At 38.9% G+C, this 22471-nt stretch overlaps 1 protein-coding gene across 5 annotated transcripts in view; it reads left to right on the top strand.

Annotated features, from left to right (window-relative positions):
* Positions 1-22471, top strand: part of nsmfb (NMDA receptor synaptonuclear signaling and neuronal migration factor b) — a 51433-nt gene that overhangs the window by 8700 nt on the left and 20262 nt on the right. The window contains exons 2-10 of one of the 5 annotated variants that reach the window (XM_028458620.1): positions 6244-6305; positions 7611-8342; positions 9134-9206; positions 12237-12242; positions 14141-14209; positions 19368-19420; positions 20328-20417; positions 20686-20813; positions 20890-20973. In XM_028458620.1, the coding sequence (XP_028314421.1) occupies positions 6244-6305; positions 7611-8342; positions 9134-9206; positions 12237-12242; positions 14141-14209; positions 19368-19420; positions 20328-20417; positions 20686-20813; positions 20890-20973 (1297 nt within the window). The remainder of the gene's footprint in view (positions 1-6243; positions 6306-7610; positions 8343-9133; positions 9207-12236; positions 12243-14140; positions 14210-19367; positions 19421-20327; positions 20418-20685; positions 20814-20889; positions 20974-22471) is intronic. The other 4 variants (XM_028458615.1, XM_028458618.1, XM_028458616.1 and 1 more) reach the window with 4 other exon arrangements.

Raw genomic sequence — 22471 nt, 5'->3', positions numbered from 1 at the left:
GTGGACTTTATGCTGGATCAAAAAAAATATCCATGTCCAAGCAATCTTTACGTTTTAATAATAAATCAGCTACTTAACCATATGCTTTTAATATATCAGTTGAAATTCCTTTCACAGTATTTCATATAATTTAAATAATTGATTATTGGACGTGGATGCGCCAATTATGTCAGAATGACATTGCATTGATCTATTGATTTTTTCTCCTACCCCTTAATTAATGAGAAGACAAGATGTGGTACCAATAAAAAGCAGGGATGACCTCAACTATTACAAAGATCTTTTTGCAATGCTCAGGATTTAACAGTGCATTCTTGCATTATGTGACATTCTCTACGTATATTTTCACTTTGTATGCTTTCTTGCACCCCTCGTTGATGGTGTAAGTTCCTCTTTTCCTGCAGAAGGCAACATCAGCTTTGTTTGGTAACAGAGCTATAATTATGAGGCCCGTGTAATGAGAGATGTAGGCACATGAGCACTGGGATGGCCGGCAGTCCGCTCATTGATCTGACTAATTATGATCTGCATTGCTGATTGCCTCCCAGCGAGCGGATGTTACATGGAGGGCACAGCGGGGTCAAGCTCTTCTCAGTTTTGAGGCTGCAGTTTCTTCATCATAAAACACAACCACGGACTTTACAATGATACCTGCCTCACGTTCAAGAAGAAATGCGGCAGCGATGGCCGTGTAGGTTTATTGCTTTAGGGACAACATCAATTCTATATTTTTATTGAATATAGGTCCACGGTTGACATGAGAGATGTCTGTGCCTGAATGGAGTCAGAAAACCATTAATCGAGTAAAGTTTTGAATTGACACTTCAGTGGATGATTCACCTGATGAATGTTGTCTCTGATGCGCTCTCCGTCTGTGCATCAGTTAGCTTTGGATACTGTGCACGAGGGATACGAGCAGCATTAATCACGCAAAATACAAATAGCCACACTTGTGCGCTCCAAGCTGTCCCAATAGCTCTATTATGCAAAATAAACAACGATGTAGACACATTTTTCATTTTGCTTAAAGATTAAAATCTATACATAGTATGAAATTGATTTTCCACAAACAATGCTTTTGCAGTGGATCACCCTTTTTGGAATTTGGAGGATTAATTCCTAAATGATTTGACTTTTAATTGCAAGTGTAAAGTGTAACTTAGCATATGTAGTATATAAAGAGTGGATTCAATCTCTTTATACACTTGGTACTGGTTGGAGACGTCTACTCTATTTTCCACACCACACTTTGGGAACAAGAAGTACGCCAGAGTTCATTCCTAATCCCACACTAATTAATTCCTATCATCAATTTAGAGAATCCAATTCTGGTTTTAAGTTTTCCCAAATCACGTATCAGGGTATAACCATTTCTATTGTATCGGCTTTTCCTAATTTAATTTAACCACTGGCAAACAAATCTTGCCAAGAATGCTTATTAGGGTTTGAGTTCAATCTAATTGTTTTTTTTTTTTTTTTCCTTAAGAAGTACAGGACAAAACAGTATGCCCAAATCTCGCCAAGCTGCAAAATATTGATCACAACAAAGTAAAATTTTGCTTATCTATCAAATAAACCACATTTATGTAGTTAAAATATGTGATATTTTCAGAGAACATCTAGGTAAGACTATATTCCTTGTCATATATACTGTATGATTATTTTGGGATTTGCCGACTATTCAACCATACATACAATCATGGGGAGAACTTGCATGTAAAACTCTAGACCTAAACTCCCTCATGCTCCCCTTGTATCTGCAGCACTGGCTGACTATGATTGAGTCGTAGAAGTTGAACTGATTCATTTATTTCCAAGATTCCACTCTTCTTTTAGAGGTCATTCATATCTCCAGAGTACTTTGTGCACAATGAAGAGTCAAAGAATGAAGATGAACAACTTTTGTCAACTCTACATTTGAAGCTTTTATTACTGTTAACAGACCATCTTTCACCCCTGATGTGATCCCAGGTTTTTCTTTATCTCTTCCTCTTTTTCCTTTGTGTACAAGTCATTCAGTGGCATAGTGCTCTGCAGATTCTTGACCGCACAAAGCACAACCTCTCAAACCCAAAGACTTTTCTTTTGTATCTGAACAGAAGATCTGTTATCTGGCTTTCAGCACTCGATGTAACCCTTTCCTTAGGATCCTATCCAGTCCCTCTTGGCTGGTGGTCTGGCATATGACCAGGTCCACACCGGATCATCTTTCTCCTGTCCACCTCTTACCTTCTTCTCGTAATTGGTAGGCTACTCTTTCTTAGCCCATTATGCTTCCCCCTTTTAATCCCACTACACACCCCCTTCTTACAATCTATTTCGGTCTGATAAACACCTCTCACTCTTGTCGCTGTGTTTTTCCTTCCTCCTCCCCTCCCTCCTCTTCATCATGTCACATGGCTGAAAACATGATTAGGGGGAAAAATCATCCAAAAGCACCAGTGTTTGTGCAGCAGCGACATAGGGTCACAGCAAAAGGAGTCCAACTGTAATGCATAATTTATGGTATAAAACGCTCCGACACACTACTGGTGTACATGTTGTGTATCAGGGACCACTAAGCAAAATATAAGGCTAAATGCATTCAAACTGCAAGGTAGGGAAACCTGAACTTTAAAGGGTTTAAGTGTTAGTTTTTAAAGCTTTTGACAGTTTTCAGACTGTCAAATCTTAGCATCTATAGCATGTAAATGATCCTATCTATTTTGGACTGTCTGATCATGTGCTCATGTGTCTCTAAAGCTTCATATTGACCTCAGGAGAGAATAAGATCAATATTTCTATGTGTCTGTTCACTTTGTGATATTCAATACTTGTCCTTTGAATGAGCTTGGCCAGGCTCATGGATGGATGGTTGGATTAGGATGATGAATGGATGGATGGATAGATGTTTGGATAGACAGATGGGATGGATGATGGATGGATAGTAGAATAGGCAGATAATAATCTTATTCAATATTTATTGTATGGCTAGCAAATCACGATTCAGCAAAAATTATCTTTTTTCCTTTTTCCGTGCAATTCCTGAAATATATTTTGGGCAGAAGCAGAATGTGCACCTATTTGAATTGTTCACTGGGAGTTTATTTATGACATTGAAAGCGAGATGACTATGACTAAGGAACTTGGATACGATTAAACAAAATGCATTTTCTTTTGATTTATTTTGCTTAAGTCAGCTAGAGAAAAGGGTGGCCAAACATCACCTGCAAAATATCAGAGAAAAATATGCATCCATGAAATCAAAGAGCTGCTGTGCTGCCTTTGTAGCAAGAAAACGAGTCTTGAGCATAAAGTCTGCATATTTGACTCCTGATTGTGGGTTTAGGAGTGATTTATAGTTTTGCGGCCACAGCTTGTTTTCACATCCATCTTCTCCCAGTTTACCCTGTTGAAGATTTTAAACAACCACCTTTAACCCCTGATGCAATTTCAGTTGTTTTATCTGGAATATACTCTTACTCCTTCCTCTTTGTGCAGTAAATTGGTGTCTTGGTGCTCTCTGCACTCACAGAAAAAGACTCTCGACCTCACAAACACAAAGCACAACCCCTTTTCAAACCGTCAATGTTGCAGTGTTTATGGAGACGGGTGCACAGAGTCAAACAGATAGATCTGACATGATTGCATTTTCTTCCTCGTGCCGCTCTCTTCCTCCTCCTCCTTCTCTACTCCCATCATCCAAGGAGGGAGGAGGGAGTTTTCACGGGGTGCGCTGCACGTGCCGCCTCATATTTAATTACTTAGTGTCGTCGCAGGAAAGCATATATGCTGCAGCGTCAACACAGCGTTTTCATCTCACAGCAACCCCCGTGAGATTTTAACCCGTGTAGTGGTAGAAAATGTGCTGTGCATCTCTGTGTGTGAGGTTTTGCGTGTCTAGTCTTCGCAAAGACTTTTACATTCCTGCATACTCTTTGCACATGTACACTGGGTGTTTCGGAGATACCAGGGATGCCAGGTCAGCGTGAGTGGGAGGGGCTGGATTGGAGTTTGAACTGCTTCTCCAAAAGGTGCATCTGTGCGTGTGGCCTACATCTTTTATTACTCGTGTGCTGTGTGTGGGCGTTTTAGTGGAAGAGATGAGTATCTGACAAACAAACAAAGGTCTCACACTCAACTAAAAGTGTTCTTTTATTGCATGTTCCACTGACCAGCAGATATCATATTTGAGCCTCTCAAATATGATATTTTTTAGAACTAAAAGGTGACAGTGGAATTGATTAGTCTGTTGTTTTGCAAGGCATTAAGTTGGATATTTAGTACAAACTGGTGAATGACAGACAGAACACAGTCTTGTGTAATTCATTACAAAATTGTACATCCAATTAATATAAATGCTCAGGAAATAATCAATAAGGCAGTAACCACTAATAAAGATGCAGCTGTTTTCCATTCATATAGAATCAAAGTCTTTATAGTGCGCAACTGCATTTTTCAGTTACAATTACATCTTCAATTATCCATGTTTAGTTACAATTAAGTTATGATTACTTACGACCAGCATTTAAAATTACAATCAAATTCCGATTAATTAGTCTGGTTGGAAGATACCTTGTTGGTCGCACATGTATTTTGTAGACAGGAATAAGGCTGTTTTTATAGAATTTTGTACAATTACAATAATAATTGACCCCAACCCTGTTCGCAACCATCACATTAATGCGCTTTGAATGATAGGTCAAAAGCTGAACAATACAAATGTCTTTGGAGTCATTTATATCAACATTTGTCCCTTAAATACACATAATATTCACTTAACATGTAATCATTTTGGAGATTTTAGTCAATCAGTGTTAGTATATTGTATTCTCGTCACGTCAGGACTACTCTTTTTTTTTTTTGCTTCCATAGAAAGTCTACGGTAAGATAGCATTTCAATCCGATGTTTTCCATCTTAGTTGCGTGTTATCAAGGTCCTTGGATATTATGACATTATTTCTAAGAAGACCAGTAACATTTTGGTGGTCGAATTTTTACCGTGCACTTACCACGAAACAAGAAATTGGACTTTTGGCATTTGGATGCCGCTTTCTACCACAGCTTATTACACCTTAAACTGTTAACTATACACTACAATCGCAATAATCTGATGCCTTTAACCTCAAAAAACTAGTTACAGTTAGGTGGATATTGCACTTCTTTGAGTTATCACTACACTACAGTTTGTCAAACATGTCAATCTCCACAAATGTGTTCAAAGTGCTTTTAATTGCATATACAGCTTCTAAATTGTCTAGTAAAGGTAGGTTATATATAATAGTCTTTCAGTTGAGCTGTCCTTGTTATTTGGGTTGAGGATCTCTTTAAGATGCACTGGACTAGTTGGCAACAAGTTAGCCAGTAGTCGTACTTCTTTAAAGATAACCAACCATCCTTCAGCAACTTCTAGCGACTTTCTGGACTATCAACGCTGACTTGTTGGTAACACTGTAAGATACTGGGGAATGGTTAATTTATCTTTACCATAATTGGAAATACATCACGCATAATTTCTGTGTGTTAACAGTGACTGGCCATATCAGTAAAGAATTGTGTGGTCTTTTTGTATGTTTTAATGCTGTAGTCATTTGGTTTATTTGTGATATTTTTGTAAAAGTAAAGAGTGCTAGAAAACCTATCCATCAGGTCTCTGCAGCTCTGTGTGAAAAGAGGACAATTTTCTTCTTAAAATACCTGCTTAAGTCTGGCTCTTTGGGAGCACTGCAATGCCTTGCATGAGAGGACATTATGTTTTGTATACTGCAGGCTGGCTGCCACGGTGATGCTGCACAGTGTGCCAGTTTCTCGCTGCTCCTGCCAGAATGTGTGCACTTATAACATGTGAATGCATACTTTTCTTGGCTTTGTTTCTAGCACGAGATGTCTCTGTTAGGAAAAGTATTTTGCTTGTCCTGCTGTGACACAGAGGTTCCTTTAACATTATGATCACTAAAAGCTTAAGTGGTTGATTATGTTTTCATTATGGCATCTCAAAAAACACGTTGTCATTGACGTTGATGTGAAGCAGGGGAAATGGGTAATGAGGTACCGTAATTGTGGTCAGATAAGTTGTTTGGAAAGTCTCCAAACTGCAGCTTCAGAGGTTTGTTTCAAGTTTTTACAGATTGATATATATGTCCTTATAATAAAGGATGAAAAATAAGTAATTAGTAATTTTGTGTTTTTGGTGAGTCACCTTGCAGTGCCTGACTGCAGCAGTTTGTGTAAAGGCTAACTTCTACTTTTGTTGTGTCTCCGCAGAGCTGCCCGAACTTTCGGAGAATACCTGTCTCACACCAACCCGGATAATCGAAACGGAGCAGGTAAGTTGGACAAAAGAAATAGTCTTTTTAAAGTTACAAATGTGGCTCCTTGTGTTCCTTGTGGCTCGAAGATTTGCCAAAAAATTAGCATTGTTGGCACACGAAAAAATTAATTGCTGCTAACAATTATTCACAATTTAATTGTGTGGAATAACGTCAAAAAATATGCATTGTTTATCATACTTTCCTCTCTATCTGTCAAAGTATAGGTAATTCTATTTTACAAAGTTTAAAGTTTCAAGGGTACGCATTAAAATACCATCATTATGATTTCATTAAAACCAAAATGGTAGTTGGCATGAAGAAGCTTGTTCTGCTCAATTGAGGTCTCAGAGGGTGAGGCGTGTTCCTGCTGCACAGACAGTTTGAAAAATTCAGACATTCCCATGAGCCAACACTTATTTACAAGCCTGCAGCCTCACAGCTGCTTACTTAGATTTCCAGAACCCACTAGGACAAACCAGCTCTGCTTTTTCCCCACAGTTCCTGACCAGTATCAGCTCGCTGATTTCTGAATCTTATTTTGTCATTTCCTTCCTTAAAATTTGCACACCCAAGATTTGCTAGAGTTTTCTGATATGATCAAGCATTGGACAATATTGTTTTTAAAGGTATCTCTAACTAAAGATCATATATGATGCCAGGGAGTTACAGACAGAAGAGAAAAGTAAGTCTGCGCACCAGAAGCTGCTCCTCCTGTTTTAATAACGATTATCACCACATGTATGTCACAAAGCAAAGTGGTGTAATAACCTAAATAAAGAAAAAAATTAAAGAAAGGGCTAATGTTAACATGTGTCACGTGTTTTGTGCATTAGTCTATATCAAAATGAAGGCACGCTAACTTAAAGTTTTTACCTTCTTTCCTTTTATTCTGCCCCCTTAAGCTGCAGCACTAACAGTAAAGGGCCTTGCTCAAGGGTCCATAGCAATGACCATGGTGGGGTTCGAATCAGCGACTCTTTTGTTACAAGTCCATTACTCAGCTTCTTTCCTTATACAACAGTTTCATGAAAAGTTCAGTTTGCTTAATGACTGAAATTACTATTTTAAGTTGGCAGAAATGATGAAATGACACATGAAATCTGAGTTTTCTAAAGAAATTCTATAGAGAAGGTGGAGACATCATAATGTCAAATACTGCTTCAACCTGATTGATGCATATTTACTGAATTAAGAGTAGATTTCCTTCACTAAAGTAGAAATCTGAAAAAGACTCACTCATGAAATTTGACTTACTTCAACAACTGCTTAGATACAAAGTGTAAATGTAATCTGTTTTTCTCTTACTCTTCTTGTCCACAGATCATTTGTTGTCTGACACTTTAACTGGTCAAGACTGTGACTCACCACACATCAGCCACTTGCATAACAATAATCTACCAACACAGAGCCAATGCTTGCCTGTAACTAAACCCAACCAGTACAGTTTGAGCATCCACCCACAGTCCCAAGCCCTCAAAGCTCAAGCACCGCTCGGCCCCTCTAAACGTCTACTTTCAGTGGAGCGCAGCCTCTCCGCAGAGGACCCTCGAGTTGCCAGGAGACCTGAAGGTGGCCTGAAGCCTGCGAGGGTTTACACAATCACCAGGGAGGGAGACATGACTCTGGGGGGCCGCGGCAGTGAGGAGAGCCTGGAGCTGGAGGTGCTGAAGGAATCCAGGGAGCAGTCGCTCACCTCTTCCTCTACTGAGACCAACCACAGTCACTCCTGCACCATCCAGCTGTCGGCCACAGCTGCACGTAGCAGCCATCATCGGAGCAGCCACCATCGCAGCAACCATCAACACATGAGTCAATTTCAAGGCGGTCCGCCACCAGCACAGCCATTGCAGAGCTCAGGGAGTGCCAATAACATTCGAGACTGGGGGATGAGGCGAACAAGGTCCCGGGAAGAATATACCCCGGACTGCATTCGAGCTCCGTGTCAAAGCCAGCGCTCTCTAGACCTCGATACCTTACCACGGGAGGGAGGAAAGCCACGCAAGAAGCTAGAGCGAATGTACAGTGAGGACAGAACGTCTACTGATGACAAGGGTAAAAAAAAAACTGATGTTAAAATTACTTCTCTGCACATCATAGGGTCAGAGACCTTTTGTAGCCCATGTAGATAAAAAAAAAATCCATGATAAAGACGTTGGTGTCAGTGCCCGATCCTTTCACGGCCCTGATCTTTTCCATCATTTTTCTTTGTGGATTTTTATTAGACTGTTTTCGTGTTGTGAGCGTTCGTGTTGTGTTGTGGGGTTTGTATTTGTGTGCGCTTTCGTTTTGTGTAGCGTTGTGGCCTTTGTCATTCTGTGTTGTGAGTTCTCAGGGAGTTTTTTGTTGTGTTGTGGGGTTCTTCATTTTGTGTTGTGTTGTGAGCTTTTACGGCCACCATACATGTAGCCTTTGGCATGCTGTGTTTATAACGTTGATTTAGGAAATTAACAGGAATCAAAGTACAAGTCCTATGACTTTTTGATCTCAAACACACAAATCACCCCTACCATTCAATCATACAGTATGTCCCTTTCTGGTCTAAAATTACCACGTCTTCCCAACAGATAAGAAACAAAAAGGTAAAACAAAATGTAGAGGGATTTTTCCCTCCTACACAAATGTTTATTTTCCACATTTATGCATGTTAAACATTGATCAGAAAGTCCTCTTGGTCTTCGACAAAGTACAGCTAATTGCAGGACAGTGCTCTCTTCACCCAGAGATGCCTTCACTTTCCTCCCTGAGGTTGTGTTCAAAGACGCCTCTGCATTCTGTTAGGCCTGTATTTGAATGTTCTGCGAGTTGACACCACGCCCGCCTTTGTTCCCCTTTTGAATTTGCAGAAGACAATCCTAATAGCTGGTTCCCCAAAGAGAACATGTTCAGCTTTCAGACAGCCACCACCACCATGCAGGCGTAAGTATAGCATGTACTCCCACTATTGAGCATGGCAGTGTTTCATTACAACACACACAGTGTTCACGCAGTGACAGCTTTAAGAAGTTAACTCAACTTCTTTTGAGTTTTTGGTTTTTGTTCCAATCAATTAGTGGTTTTAGATAAATGTCCAATTTGAGTGAAAGACTTTAACCTTACCGCAATTAGAGAATTAATTAATACTAATCCTGTGTCAGCGCTTGATCACTGTTTTAATTGTGTTTTTATACTGTTTTATTGTGTCTTTATGCTTTTATTTTTAAAGCCTAATAGTCAAGCCTTGTGTGGAAAATGTCTTTCTGTGTGCGCCTGTGGTGTATATGTATTAATGACAATAAACTATCTATCTATCTCTATCTATCTCTATCTATCTCTATCTATCTCTATCTATCTCTATCTATCTATCTATCTTTTAAAGAAATATATTTTTTTCTAATGATTGAGCAATGATGAATTATAATTATTTTTTTTGTGTATGTGTTTTAAGAGAGTTTTAACACATTTAGTCTGGTATTGATACCTGAGTACCAAAAGAGATATCCAACCCATATAACTGCTCAACTGGATCCGATGGTTCCGATGATTGCAAAGACTTTCCTGTTTTAAGGTGTCTTTCTTCTTCTGTTGGAAGGCATGAGTGTATTTTAAGTAGAATAACTGACATTTGGCATCCAAATGTATCCACAATGGTGATGCCAACATATCAAGAGAGGCTAAATGTGGATATAAATGCCTCCAAAGACATTTCTTACATAAACAAGTAACAAAGTTTTGTGATTCAGCTTTAGACCTATCATTTAAAGTGCAATCATGTAATGGGTTGGGTGTCCCTTTAAATGTATGCACGACGAGGTCAGAGGTGCTGCCTTCAACACTCACCACCACCTCCATCAACAAGTTGAAATGTGAGCAGCTTAATGGGTACTAAACGATGGATGCCCATAATTGCTGCACTTGTATTTGCCTTCGTACATCACAATTACATTAGTTTAGCTTTAAGTTGATGTGATATAAAGGAATCTAAACATCGACAAAGTTTACATTTCAACCACTGGATCAGTGTTGCTTAGACCGCAAAGATAAGCAGACAGTTTGCATTTTGTGAGTGTTCCAATCATGATTTATTTAGAAGGTGTACTTGTGTCCGCGTGTGTGTGTGTGTGCGTACATATCGGTTCCTCTGGGCTCTTGTTGACCGTGTAATTATCCCCTATCTCTTGTGATGCTGTAATTATGGCTCTACAGAAGCTCTTCAGATGTATTCAGTACCTCCCTCCCCTGCTCTATCTTGTCCCTGCTTCCTATTTCCATCCGTTTCCATCACCTTACGTCCCCAGTAGCATCAGACTGATATATGAGTCTCAATGGATTCCGGGACTAAAATGGCACAAAAATATCCCCCAATGTATTTCACTGCTTGTGTTAGAGCGTATGATTATAGTTTTGTCAACATGGCTGTTTATTTATTTTTTTACGCAGGGTCAGTAAATGTCTTGTTTGTTGCATACATAATATTAATGAACATGATTTAAACTGTATATGCATATATAAATATTAAGGAAAAACACCACTTAACCATTTCAATGTGAGAAATGAATCCTCATGTTTAGAGACGAGAGACTTCTGATAAGCAGCGGAATGGCTGATGAGGTTTTGAATTGTTTTTAGGAATAATGGGGTAAGAAAGTATCCAAAGAGTTGTCAATTATTGGATTGAATGGAAAGCTTTGGTATTTAGTAATCCTAAATGTCCTGAGGTACTTTAGTTATCCAAACCAGTGGGTGCACACTGTAGCTGTTCCCACTTAACGTTTTTTGAAAGTGCGCATGTGCAGCAAGCCAAAATTAGCTAAGGGCACGTACGTACAAGGTCCTTACGGAAACATATCACCAGAATGATTGGCACTTAGGGGGACCAATAGTCTTGATGATCCACCCGGAATTAGATGCCAAAAAACATCTTCCACAATACCTTTAACTTTACAGTTTGACCCACATCCTTTCTGTTATCATTGAGGAGGTGGGGTTTATGGCCTATACTGCAGCCAGTCAGCAGGGGCAACTCTAAAAATAAAAGCTTCACTCCACCGGGGAGCTTGTCCCATCCATTCTTTTTACAGTCTATGACCCAAAAATGTTGCTATAATTGTTGATGATCATCATTAATCACCCATCTCCCCCTGTGTGTCATCCCCTAATGGGGATAGAAATTACTTACAAGCCTTTTTAAGTGTGAATTATCATAGTCCCAGATAACTGTGAACATCTGGCAAAGAGGATATTTGGCGCTTGGCGAAGGTATGCCCTCTCTGGGTGCTCTTGTATTTCCATTTTATCGGCTTTTCCTAATTTGATGTATTTACTGACAAACTAAACCTCCCAAATGTATGCCACATTTGCTCAGAAGAGATTAATTAAAGTAAGTCTAGTAAATCATTTTATTTTTCTTTGCCTCAGAACTCGAAACAATCCTCTCAAATCCTGCCAAAGCTTGCGGTGGAATGGTGAAAATGTGTGATATTCTTCCACAACATGTACGGGAGGTTATATTCCTCGTCGTATAGTTTTTTCTGTTTCAGGAAATTAAATCTGTGATTTCCGGAGACACTAAACTTTAACCAAACTTGAACTTGAATTCTTAGTAAGGTGTTCTTGACAGGCACAACTAACTAAAACGTATTAACGTTATTATTTATTGTTGTTTGCAAGTTTCCTCTGCATGTCAATATTAAACTTGTGTATTTGCTGATTATAAATTGATTCTTTAGTCCAAACAGGTGAGTTTTTGTATTTAACGTTGCTTCCTTAACATTTTTAAGCTGTCCCAAAGAAGATAAAAAATGTTTTATATTCTGTTTTCTAAAGACAGTTGTTTTTTTATTAATGAAACTCTGTATGGTTCAGTATGTTGTTGTTTTTCTTTAAGTTTATTTCTGTCTTACTTACTATTTTTATCTCCCTCTTTTGTCTTCTTCCTCTCCTCGACGGCTTTCCAAACCACGACCGTAGAATATCGTGAGTAACACTTTCAAGCGCCCCCTTTGTTCTTCTCGCTCCTCTTATATTTCCTTTCCTGTTTTCTTGATCCTGTCAGTGGGGTGACCTGTCTCGACCCGTTTTTTCTCATGTGGTTTTGTTGCTTTGAGTCCGCTGTGTCCTTGACCTCAACCTCAGTGTCTGCTGCACTGTTTGAAAAGTGATAAGGCCAGGGTGAAAAAAGTAGCATCCGAATAGTAGGAGATCAATACTGAAATTATTCTTGAGATGCTTTTTTTCTAAAATGTAAAAGTCTTTCACTGTTGGTGTGGTGCAGGGGTTCTCAACATGTGGGTCGGGCTCTGAAAGTGGGTCAAGGTTGTGTTTTCAGTGCGTCAAAAATAAGAAATTAAAAGTAATGTTTTTATTTTGAAGGGACAAAATATTAGATAGGTGTGTTAGCATTACAAGACATTTAGTAGGTAGTCACAATATAATGGCTGTCCACTGTAAATGCAAATAAACTGTGCTTTATTCCCATCTTCCTAATAATAGTATTGCCAAAACCCAATGTGTATAAGGTTATAAAATCTACTGATATTCAATATTCATCTTCTTTCACCAGTAACATATATGTAAGAGGTCCAACACCCTGCGCACAACACATTCAATTTAGTTAATTTTCTAACTGCTTTGAGTTCATTGTATTGATCGAGGATAGTGATGTGTAAAAAATTTAGAGCCAGGTAACCAGAAACAGGAAAAACGATATAGAATATAGAAAACCAAACTCCTCCATCCTAATTTCCCTCCATGGGTGGCGCCGTTTTCTTCTGTTTTTTTCATCGTTTTTCTTTTATATTGATGGTCTGATTCTAATCGCGCTAAAGCAGCTACATGCCTCATTAGCTGAATTGCTAGTTGCATTATCTGAGTGTGTTCCAATTTCATCTCAGCTAACCTGTGTGTGCATTTAAAAATCCAGTTACTTTCAGACTAAGTTATTAAAATTTCTTAAGCTGCATAAACACACTGAAAGCAAAAACAGTGTTCAACACAGATGCAAACCTTCTAAACCCAAGTGTTCAGAACTAAACCATTCAAACTGGCAGTGAATGTTGATCCTGTTAGGAAAATAGCCAACTAGCAAAGTGGTTGCCCAAACGCCCAAAAATGAAAATGAAAAGTCGAGATAACAGCTTTCAGGGTTTAGATCACACACATCCTAAAGTTTATTTGTTAATCTTGTCAGTCAAAACCTATCTGTGACTTCAGCCCATTAGTCATCGGGCTGTCTGCCAATCACAACTGCAACTCAGTCCGGCTTCTGTAATGAGCTGCCACGGATCGTTCTTATTAGTCCTGATATGCTGTCAAAGACATTAACACACTAGAATACATCATGCAGATTATTCAAGAAGTAGTGCGCATTTATCAGTCATTCATTTGTGACATTTGTGGCTAATTGCTAGCTACGTATAACAGAAGGTTTGTTTTTTGGTGATATTTGCCAGTGCTCGTTTGGCAGTCTGCTGTGCTGTTTCTTGGTTACTCCCACAGTGTCTGTAAAGTTATCCCAGTGTGTGAGAGTGTGTTTTCATGATAGTGACCCTCTTGTCTCCTGCCTCTGGTGGATAAAGCGTCCCCAACGATAACCACACCAAACTTACTCACTAGCCTTGCCAAATATAACCCTCCTCAATCGTAACCCACCCATTACAAACCCATGCAATTCCTGTCTGAACCCATATGGACCTATAGATACACTCTGGCACTATCAGATAGTGTGTTTTTAGATACTACTCATCTCTGTGACTGTCACAAAGTTCTGTGATGGTTTTTTTTACCTTTTGGGTCCGATTGGGTTCAGACAAATCAAGCCGTCTCTCTGACGCTACAACCACTAAGCTTCACTTAACACTTTGACGTCCCAGCAGGGCTTTCCGAGGCATTGCTGAGAGAAAAAGACGGAAAAGAGAGCAGGAAGCAGCCACCGTGATTGAGAGGTACTGTGTCCTGGCTGTCCTGTCCTGTCCTGTGTAGTACTTGGCCGTCCACGTCAAAACGTCCAAGAAAAACACCTCGTAACACATCAGCAATTAAGAATCAGTCAAAAACATATTTTTTTGTTTAATTTGTGACAGAGTTGTTGTGTAGGCCCATAGTTGTCGTTTGCTTATATTGCATCTGCAAACCGTTTTGAACTTCACACTGCTTGTTCTTCCTGATTGTAATTTGAATCTAACCCCATTTATGAAATTGATGATTCTCACAACAAATCTAACGTCCCATAGGGTTTTTCCTCAAATACCTGCAGTATTCATAGGTTTTGAAATGACTACAGAGTAAAAACACTTGGAAACACAGGTTAGCAGAGGTTCAGTAAGGATGTCCTGATCCAATAATGGAATTGAAAATGAAATAGTATCGGATTTGATCAGCCTGCTTCTAAAATCTCCGATATTAGTAATCCGATACAAACAGTCCATTCCAGAATCCTCTCCAGCACCTCTATCCGTATTTTTTTAATATCTTTTTTTAATTTATTGAAGTTATTTTTCAGGTTCTTATTTGTTTTATTAAATGATATTCTTATGTTTAACCTTAAAATGTATCTAACTCATTGGTTAATAAATGGGTTAGTTTTTCGCTTAGCTTCTGTTGCTGACACTGTTTCAGTAACATCACTCGATCAAGCATTTTCTAGCATTCCACTCTCCAAAATAAGTAACAAAAGTGTATATGATCTGTACCGATATCGTTTCGGATCAGTATCGGCATAAGGCGATACCTAAGACTGCATTAAAAAAGTTATATAGGGACACCCCGAGTTAAGTTCATAGGTTTGAGGTGCACTGTTGGTCCCCAAGTTTGACCTTTGCATACTCAGTCAGCTGGAACAGGCTGAGCAACCCATGACAGTAAACAGCCAATGTAAAAAATTACGGAAAGAAATTTATTTATTTACAGATGAACTCCTCCATAAAACCACAGAGGACATACTTTGACTTCTGTTCTGTATAAAATAAAGTTTTATTGCTACGTCCTTGTCTTTGTTGATGATACAAACAGAAAGACAGGAACTTTGGACTTCCCATGTTACGAAATTACTGTGGCTCCAAGATTCTAGACGTTCACCTTCTTTGTTGTGCCCTTGTGTAAAGGTTTTTATGCTGTGCTTTTATCGCTATGGTTTCGACTTGTATCTGCGCTCCCCATTCTAAGCCACAGCTGCAGGTGGTTGTGCATTTTCAGATTTCAATCACGTATGAGTAAATGTGCTTGAAATTTGTGTAGCCGGAAAGGTCTACGTCTGACTGAGATGCCTAGACGGCTTCAGATATCTGTGGATTCACATGCATGCTCAGCGACAGGAGTGTGACACGGAGGTCGTGATCTTCGAAAACAAACTTGTCAGGAAGGGGGGAAAATGCATGGCTGGGTGACTGACAGATCCTCCTCTCCACTGAGTCATGCTTCTATTTTAGGATGCTCCTTCACGACTCCGGCAATCAACGCTGACATGTCAGCGGTGTTTCTGTGGATTGCTCTTAACTGTACCCCGGATGCTCGCTTTAAAACAATACTTTAAACAATGCACATGGGGTAGGGGGGAAGGTCCAATGAACGCTGTGCCACATTGACACTTTGATGAGCCTCCCCTACTGTTTAGTCACGGTTACGTCAGATGTCAGATTATCCATGTAGGAAGAAAATCGAGACTTTCCACTTACTAGGAATGTCACTCCATGTTATTTTCCAGATCATTATAAATAATGAGCTGAAGTGTAAAGGCTCTGCGGCATCACTTCTCATGACCACCACATTATCACAGGCAGTAATTACAGAAAGTTTGCATCTTCTGTCGTGCAGAAGAAGCACTGGTATAACACTTTATGAAGAGTACTGGTGTGTAATCTCCAATAAAGTACTTGCTTGCTAGAAACTTATTGGACATCCATCACCTCAATAGTTCTTCAGGTTTAAAGAAAAAAAAATCTCAATTCAAAGCATCAAGCACACTGATGGGCAACTGGTGGCCCTCGGTCTACCTTTGTGCAGCCTCCAAAACAAATACAGCAAATAGCTCCAAGAATACAGTAAATGACAACAAAACCACAAAAATAGGCTCCAGACACGCAAAAAGACACCAAAATCAGACAAAATTACAGAAAAATACACAAAATGACAACAAAGACACCTAAAACTATTGTTCTTTCCCGTATTAATGTTTAGATTGGTCATTATTCTGAATGCTGACATTAATTTTGATAATGTTGCCCTCAGATCAGATCAATCATACCTTTATGGCCCCCACTGTGATAAAAGATCCATTCCAGTATCTCCTCATACCATGTAAAGTAGGTGCATTCTCAACCTGATATAAAACAGCTTCCAAACACAAAGTTTGGCTTTAGTTTTTAATCAAAGGTTTGAAACTGTTGTGCTAAAAAAGCCCTTCTGACTGACATAAAATAGAAAATGTACATATATTATGAGTCTGCACTCTGCTGTATAATTATGTGCCTTTTAAAATAAAAGCAGGAGATGTTTTTAAATGAAACAGGTCCATGACCCACTTTTGGGTCTGACCAACAGACTGAGAACCTCTGATTTAAAGAATTTTTTTTCTGAATACCCTGAAAGAATATAAAGTAGTCATTTATGTGTTTTATGCTCTCTATTGAGAACTGCTGTGGTTAAACTGATAAGTAATGTTTTCTTTATAAGCTCAAAAATTGGCACAAATGATAAAAAACGTGATCATGGCTCCCACTACCAATGAAATGAATCATCAAGTAGAGGGAAGAAACCTTTTAATTTTTTTATTTTTTCTCTTTTTGCTTTGTGCTCAGCTTCTGCTTCATGCTTAGTTTGTGCTTCGTGCTTTGTTTCTGCTTTGTGCTTCGTTTGGGCTTCATGCTTCGTTTGTGCTTTGGGGTTTGTTTGTGCTTCGTGTTTAGTTTCTGCTTCGGAGTTCATTTGTGTTTTGTTTCTGCCTCAGGGTTTGTTTGTGCTTCATGCTTTGTTAATGCTTCATTTCTGCTTTAATTGGCTATTGGGGTTCATTTGGGCTCCGTGCTTCGTTTTTGCTTCATGCTTTGTTTGTGCTACGGGGTTTGGTGTTCTTTGTGCTTCGTTTATGCTTCATTTTTACTTTGTTTGGGCTTTGGGGTTTGTTTCTGCTTCAGGGTTCATTTGTGCTTCATGCTTCATTTGTGCTTCGGGGTTTGTTTCTGCTTCAGGGTTCATTTGTGCTTCATGCTTTGTTGCTGCTTCAGGGTTTGTTTGTGCTTCATGCTTCGTTTGGGCTTCGTTTGTGTTTCATGCTTTGTTTGTGCTGCCTCCCTGCTTCATTTGTGCTTTGTGCTTCATTTGTGCTTTGCGTGGGCTTTGTGCTTCGTGTGTTCTTTGTTTGTTCTTCGAGGTTCATTTCTGCTTTGTGCTTCGTTTGTGCTTCGTACTTTGTTTCTGCTTTCTGCTTCATTTGGGCTTCGTGTTTTGTTTCTGCTTCGTTTGTGCTTTGTGCTTCTTTTCCGCTTTGGGGGTTCATTTGGGCTTCGTCCTTCTTTTGTGCTTTGTGCTCCATTTGTTCTTCATGCTTTGTTTGGGCTTCGTGCTTCAGGGTTTGTTTGAGTTTTGTGCTTTGAGCTTCATTTCTGCTTGGGGTTTGTTTTTGTTGATCATGGCTCCTACTATTACAGTAATGAGTCATCAAGTAGAGGGAAACCTTGATGACATTGTCTTTTTTTCGCCCAACCTCTTGGGACATTTCTTCTGTCCTTTTTTCCCCTCTTTTACTTTTCACTTTAGATTGCTTCTCTCTCTCTGAGTGATAAACCCAGTGTCACATGATGGTATAAAAATAAAACAAAAGCAAATTGGTTATTGCAGTTATAATGGTTACTATAGGGATTTAGATTCTTCTCTGATTTCCTCCCTAATGTTTGACATAAAAAAGAGGGAGGAATGTGTTCAACAAATATTTGTGTATGCTTAATAATGTTTGTGTGAAAGCCGTAGGTTACTTTAGAAAGGTGGAGGGATGATTTCCTAAAACCTAATGTTGTCATGCTTTTACACATTCTGCTAGCTTCCTACTTTTTTAACGTATAATGAAAATGATGAAAGCTAATGTGCTAATAACGCTAGTAAGCTATTGTGCTAATAAAGCTAATAACTAACTAGTGTAATAAAGCAAATTTGCTAATAGTGCACTTAAAAAACAACATGCTAGTTGGCTTAAGACAAGTACGGCTATTAGACATTCTAAATGTTTTTCGGCACATGAGCTAATGATACTAGCAAACACAATTAGCTAAGGTGCAAATGAACCTACTTCTTAGGCTATATTTATTGTAAGTGAAGCTAGTAGCATACACAAGTAAAGCTAACATGCTAATAATGCTGGTAAATCTTCTATATAAGGTCTGATTGTCACACTAATTCTTAACGTGTTCAAATTAACTTCTTTATTCAAAACAATTTTCAGTAAAATTCATTATTAGAAACTGAATCGAATTCAGTTGAAATAGTAACCACCAATTACTTCTGGAGTAACACTTTATCACACGAGAAATGGGAGCACTTTGTCTAAATACTGCTTCTCCTCACGCTACGTCAGCTAATTGCATCTCAGTGAATGAGAGGGGTTAACCACATTTCTGATGTCACATTCTTGAGACCAAGTATGGTATTTCTACAAAAATTGGCATGTATTTTAGCCTGCCTTTGTGAGCCAAGACTACATTAATATTCACTGCTTTTACTTCTTCTTCTTCTGCTTCTCAAAGTAATTAAATACTGTGAGGACATGGACTCATGGTTGACTCTGTATTGCCAGAGCAGTTCCTAGCTTTGTGGGGACCCTATGTAAGATGCTGTTTGGAGGATTATATACGTATTATAACCTTTAATGATACAGGTAGGTTACTCCCATTGAGACAACAAGGTCTCATTTTCAAGTAAGACCTATTTTGGACAAATACATGGTTATGTTTCTTATCCGTATCCTTATCTTATCTCTGCATTTGGTATAAAAAAGACTTTGTGTTTTGTGCCTTCAGGTTGTTTTCTATTTTTTGTCCCCTTTAAAACATATTTTCCACTGTCTTGGAATAAATTTGCCTCTTCAACCTTTTTATCTTGTTTTTTTAACTGCAGAAATTTTCGAAAACACCTTCGGATGGTGGGCAGCCGTCGGATGAAGGCGCAGAGTGAGTCCTGTTGTGCATCTACCCAACCCGCATGCTTGTGTGTACATTGACGTCTCCGTGGCTTTTGTGCGTTCACCCAATCTGATGTGTGAAGTCATAACATCACGTAAGATATTAGCCAGAGTTGTGTCACGCTTTTTGCATTGAGCTGCATGCGCCGTTTATGTTTAGATCTGAGAAGTCGATACATTCTGTCGTTGTAGGAGTGAAGTGTTGTGACGCTGTCGTTTCTCAGACTGTGTGTGTTGAGCCGTGTGGCGTGTGTGTTAGTGTGTCTGAACATTTTCTTCACTTATCGAGTGATTTTTGGTCTGATGGCCGTAATGTGTGTTTTGATTTAATAACTGCCAAAAAATGATGACCATGTGTCTGCAAATTGTTGGTCTTTCGTGCACAAAATGTTACAACGGAAAAGTTGTGTTTTTGCAAGTCAAAGTTATTTGTTTTTTCTGCTCCCTGTGTTTTAATTGTTGTTTTTGAACTTGATTAGATGCTCACGTAAAAAGAGATATGTTTGTTGATGTAAAAGACACCAAAGACATTTTTTAAACAAATTAGTTTTATTGTTCAGCTTTAGGCACATCATCTAAATGAATTAATGTGATATGTTGCGTTTCGTTCTAACTTTACATTTTTGTTTGTCAACAATCACTGCTTGGGGCATTTATTATCACCCCTGTGGTGTGTGGCTATCACGACTATAGCTCAGTCACAGTGGAAAGCTTATAACTGTTGTTAGTGTTGGGGATAAAAAGTGCAAATATTTTTATTTTTAACATTATTTTCCTGCAGAGAGAAAGAGAGAGACTGGGAAGAATGTGTGTGTATGCGTGTGTGTGTGTGTGCGTGCATGTGTTCACACCCAGTGGGGGTTTGATTGACTTTCTTCCTTCGTCGCCTTCATCAGCTTTTGCCGACCGCCGTGCCAAGAGCTTCAGCCGTTCTTGGAGCGACCCCACCCCTGTCAAGCCTGAGTCCCTGCATGACTCCAGAGATAGTGAGTCTGCGCACACACTCCTGATGTATGATTTAACTCGTGCTCCTGAGCACTAGGATGTGACTGTCCGTCCTCATCCTTCTGCCTGTTTTCCATCTGCTCATTGGCTTCTCGTGTCGTTTCTGTTTGTCTGTTACTGCTAACTAGTTAGTTCTGCATACAGGATAATATGTCATCCTCGTGCATTTGTGAAACAAAACAGATGCAGCTCTAACCTGGGTTGTGTGACGTCCTTTCATCTCGGCCTTTGTTCTTGTGTATGAGCCAGGTGGCGACCTCCAGGCCTCTTCAGGGACTCTCAATGAAGGGCCAGACGAGGATGACGACTGGGAGCAGGAAAAGGAAATGGAGAGAGTGGCCTGCGAAGGAGATGATTTCATCCCACCCAAAATTATGGTAGGGATTTGGAAAATTGACTTTAGTTGTGCCAAAAGCATCTGAATACAGATTAATGCATTTCTATTTTTCACAGTTGGTATCTTCCAAGGTTCCAAAAGCAGAGTATGTTCCCAACATCATTCGGAGGAACGACCCCTCCATAATTCCCATTCTTTATGTGAGTATCAGCCATTGACCATTTGATACCCATCAGTACAAGCAATCTGAGAATATTTAATTCTGGAAAGTATAGCAGATTCTATGAGGTTGTAAACACTAAAATGTTTTCCAATAATATTTTACATAAAAAAAATAAAATATTTATATATATATATATATTTTTTTTTTTTTAAATACAAAGAAACAGCTTTTTTGCTGCAACAAGGAGGCGTGTGTGGATGTTTGTAGAAACTAAGAAGATGACTAGTTAAGCTCAGGAAACACACACAAATAAGACCATTTGTCTCAAAGTTCACCTTTGCTTGTTCACTCTACTCTTTTTATTTTCTGAGAATCATATCCACACTGTAAAGTTTGAGATACAGCATCAAAAAAGATTAGCTTTGTAAATGACTGCGTTTTCCCGTCACTTTGGAGCGATCCAGAAAGTGTTCTGTAAACATAAACTGAGACAAATGAAAGTGTTCTTTACACGTTTGACCTGAGTCCACGGCTTTCCTGATGTAAAAGCGGCCAAACACAAAACTGAAACTCTTTTCTTGTGTGCTTTGAATAGAAATCCACACCTAATGTTGATGAAATGTTACTTGAAACAACAGAGGAAAGCTGTATGGTCAGCTGTAGAGATCAAAGTTTGTGTCTCTGTGTGCATTTCAATTCAGTTGTTTGAAGGATGTATGAGAGAGAAGATGTCAGTTTCAACATCCATGATGTGCAAAACAAACTCATGCTACAATCCCGGTTTACTGCAATGCTGTAATGCAATGCAAGGATTCAAATTCTCAAAAAAAGCAAACATTTTTGGCAACGTTTTAAAGGCATAAAAAGGTAATTAATTAGTTTTATTCATACTTTAAAAAATCACTTTCTTAAGTGATGATCTCACTCTGAACTTGGCAGAAAGTCGTGCAGACTGTCTTTTATTGACTCTTTGGCATGAAGCCGGTTAGCTAACACAAACAGCCAAACGTCCTAAGCGTGCTGGCTCCTCAGCTCCATCTGTTCTGAAAGGGACAAAGCTGAAGTTCTAAGATTTTTTTTTTTATTTTCAACCACACTAAATATTAGGATACAAATCTATCTCTCCATTGCAATTGTAAAAAAGATACACGCTTATTAAATTACTTGAGACGTACGTGAAAAGGTTTATTTTTAACACAAGCCTGCTTCTTTTTTTTTTTTTGCCCCAGAGCGCAATCAGACATAATCAAAATGAATGCTGTATTTTGGATACTTCATGCTAGGAACCTTATTATTTTCAAAAATATAATGTAAATAAGATATCAACATTCTTTCACTTTCACACAAAGTGATTCATGTCCCAAAGTGACTCAGTTCACATTCTACTCCTTCACACTAAATGGTGCTGTCGACTGGCTGAAAAATAGTACGCTCCGCCATATAAGTCACACTCTCAATTTTAAGTGAAAATGATAGCAATATACTGTATACCCCGGTGTATATGGTAAATGGTGTTGCGTGCTATGCGGGATTAT

Source organism: Gouania willdenowi, chromosome 9 (genome assembly GCF_900634775.1).
Source record: "Gouania willdenowi chromosome 9, fGouWil2.1, whole genome shotgun sequence".
Lineage (NCBI taxonomy): Eukaryota > Metazoa > Chordata > Actinopteri > Blenniiformes > Gobiesocidae > Gouania > Gouania willdenowi.
The sequence above is the reverse complement of the archived record's forward strand: the minus strand, read 5'-3'. Positions and strand labels throughout refer to the sequence as shown.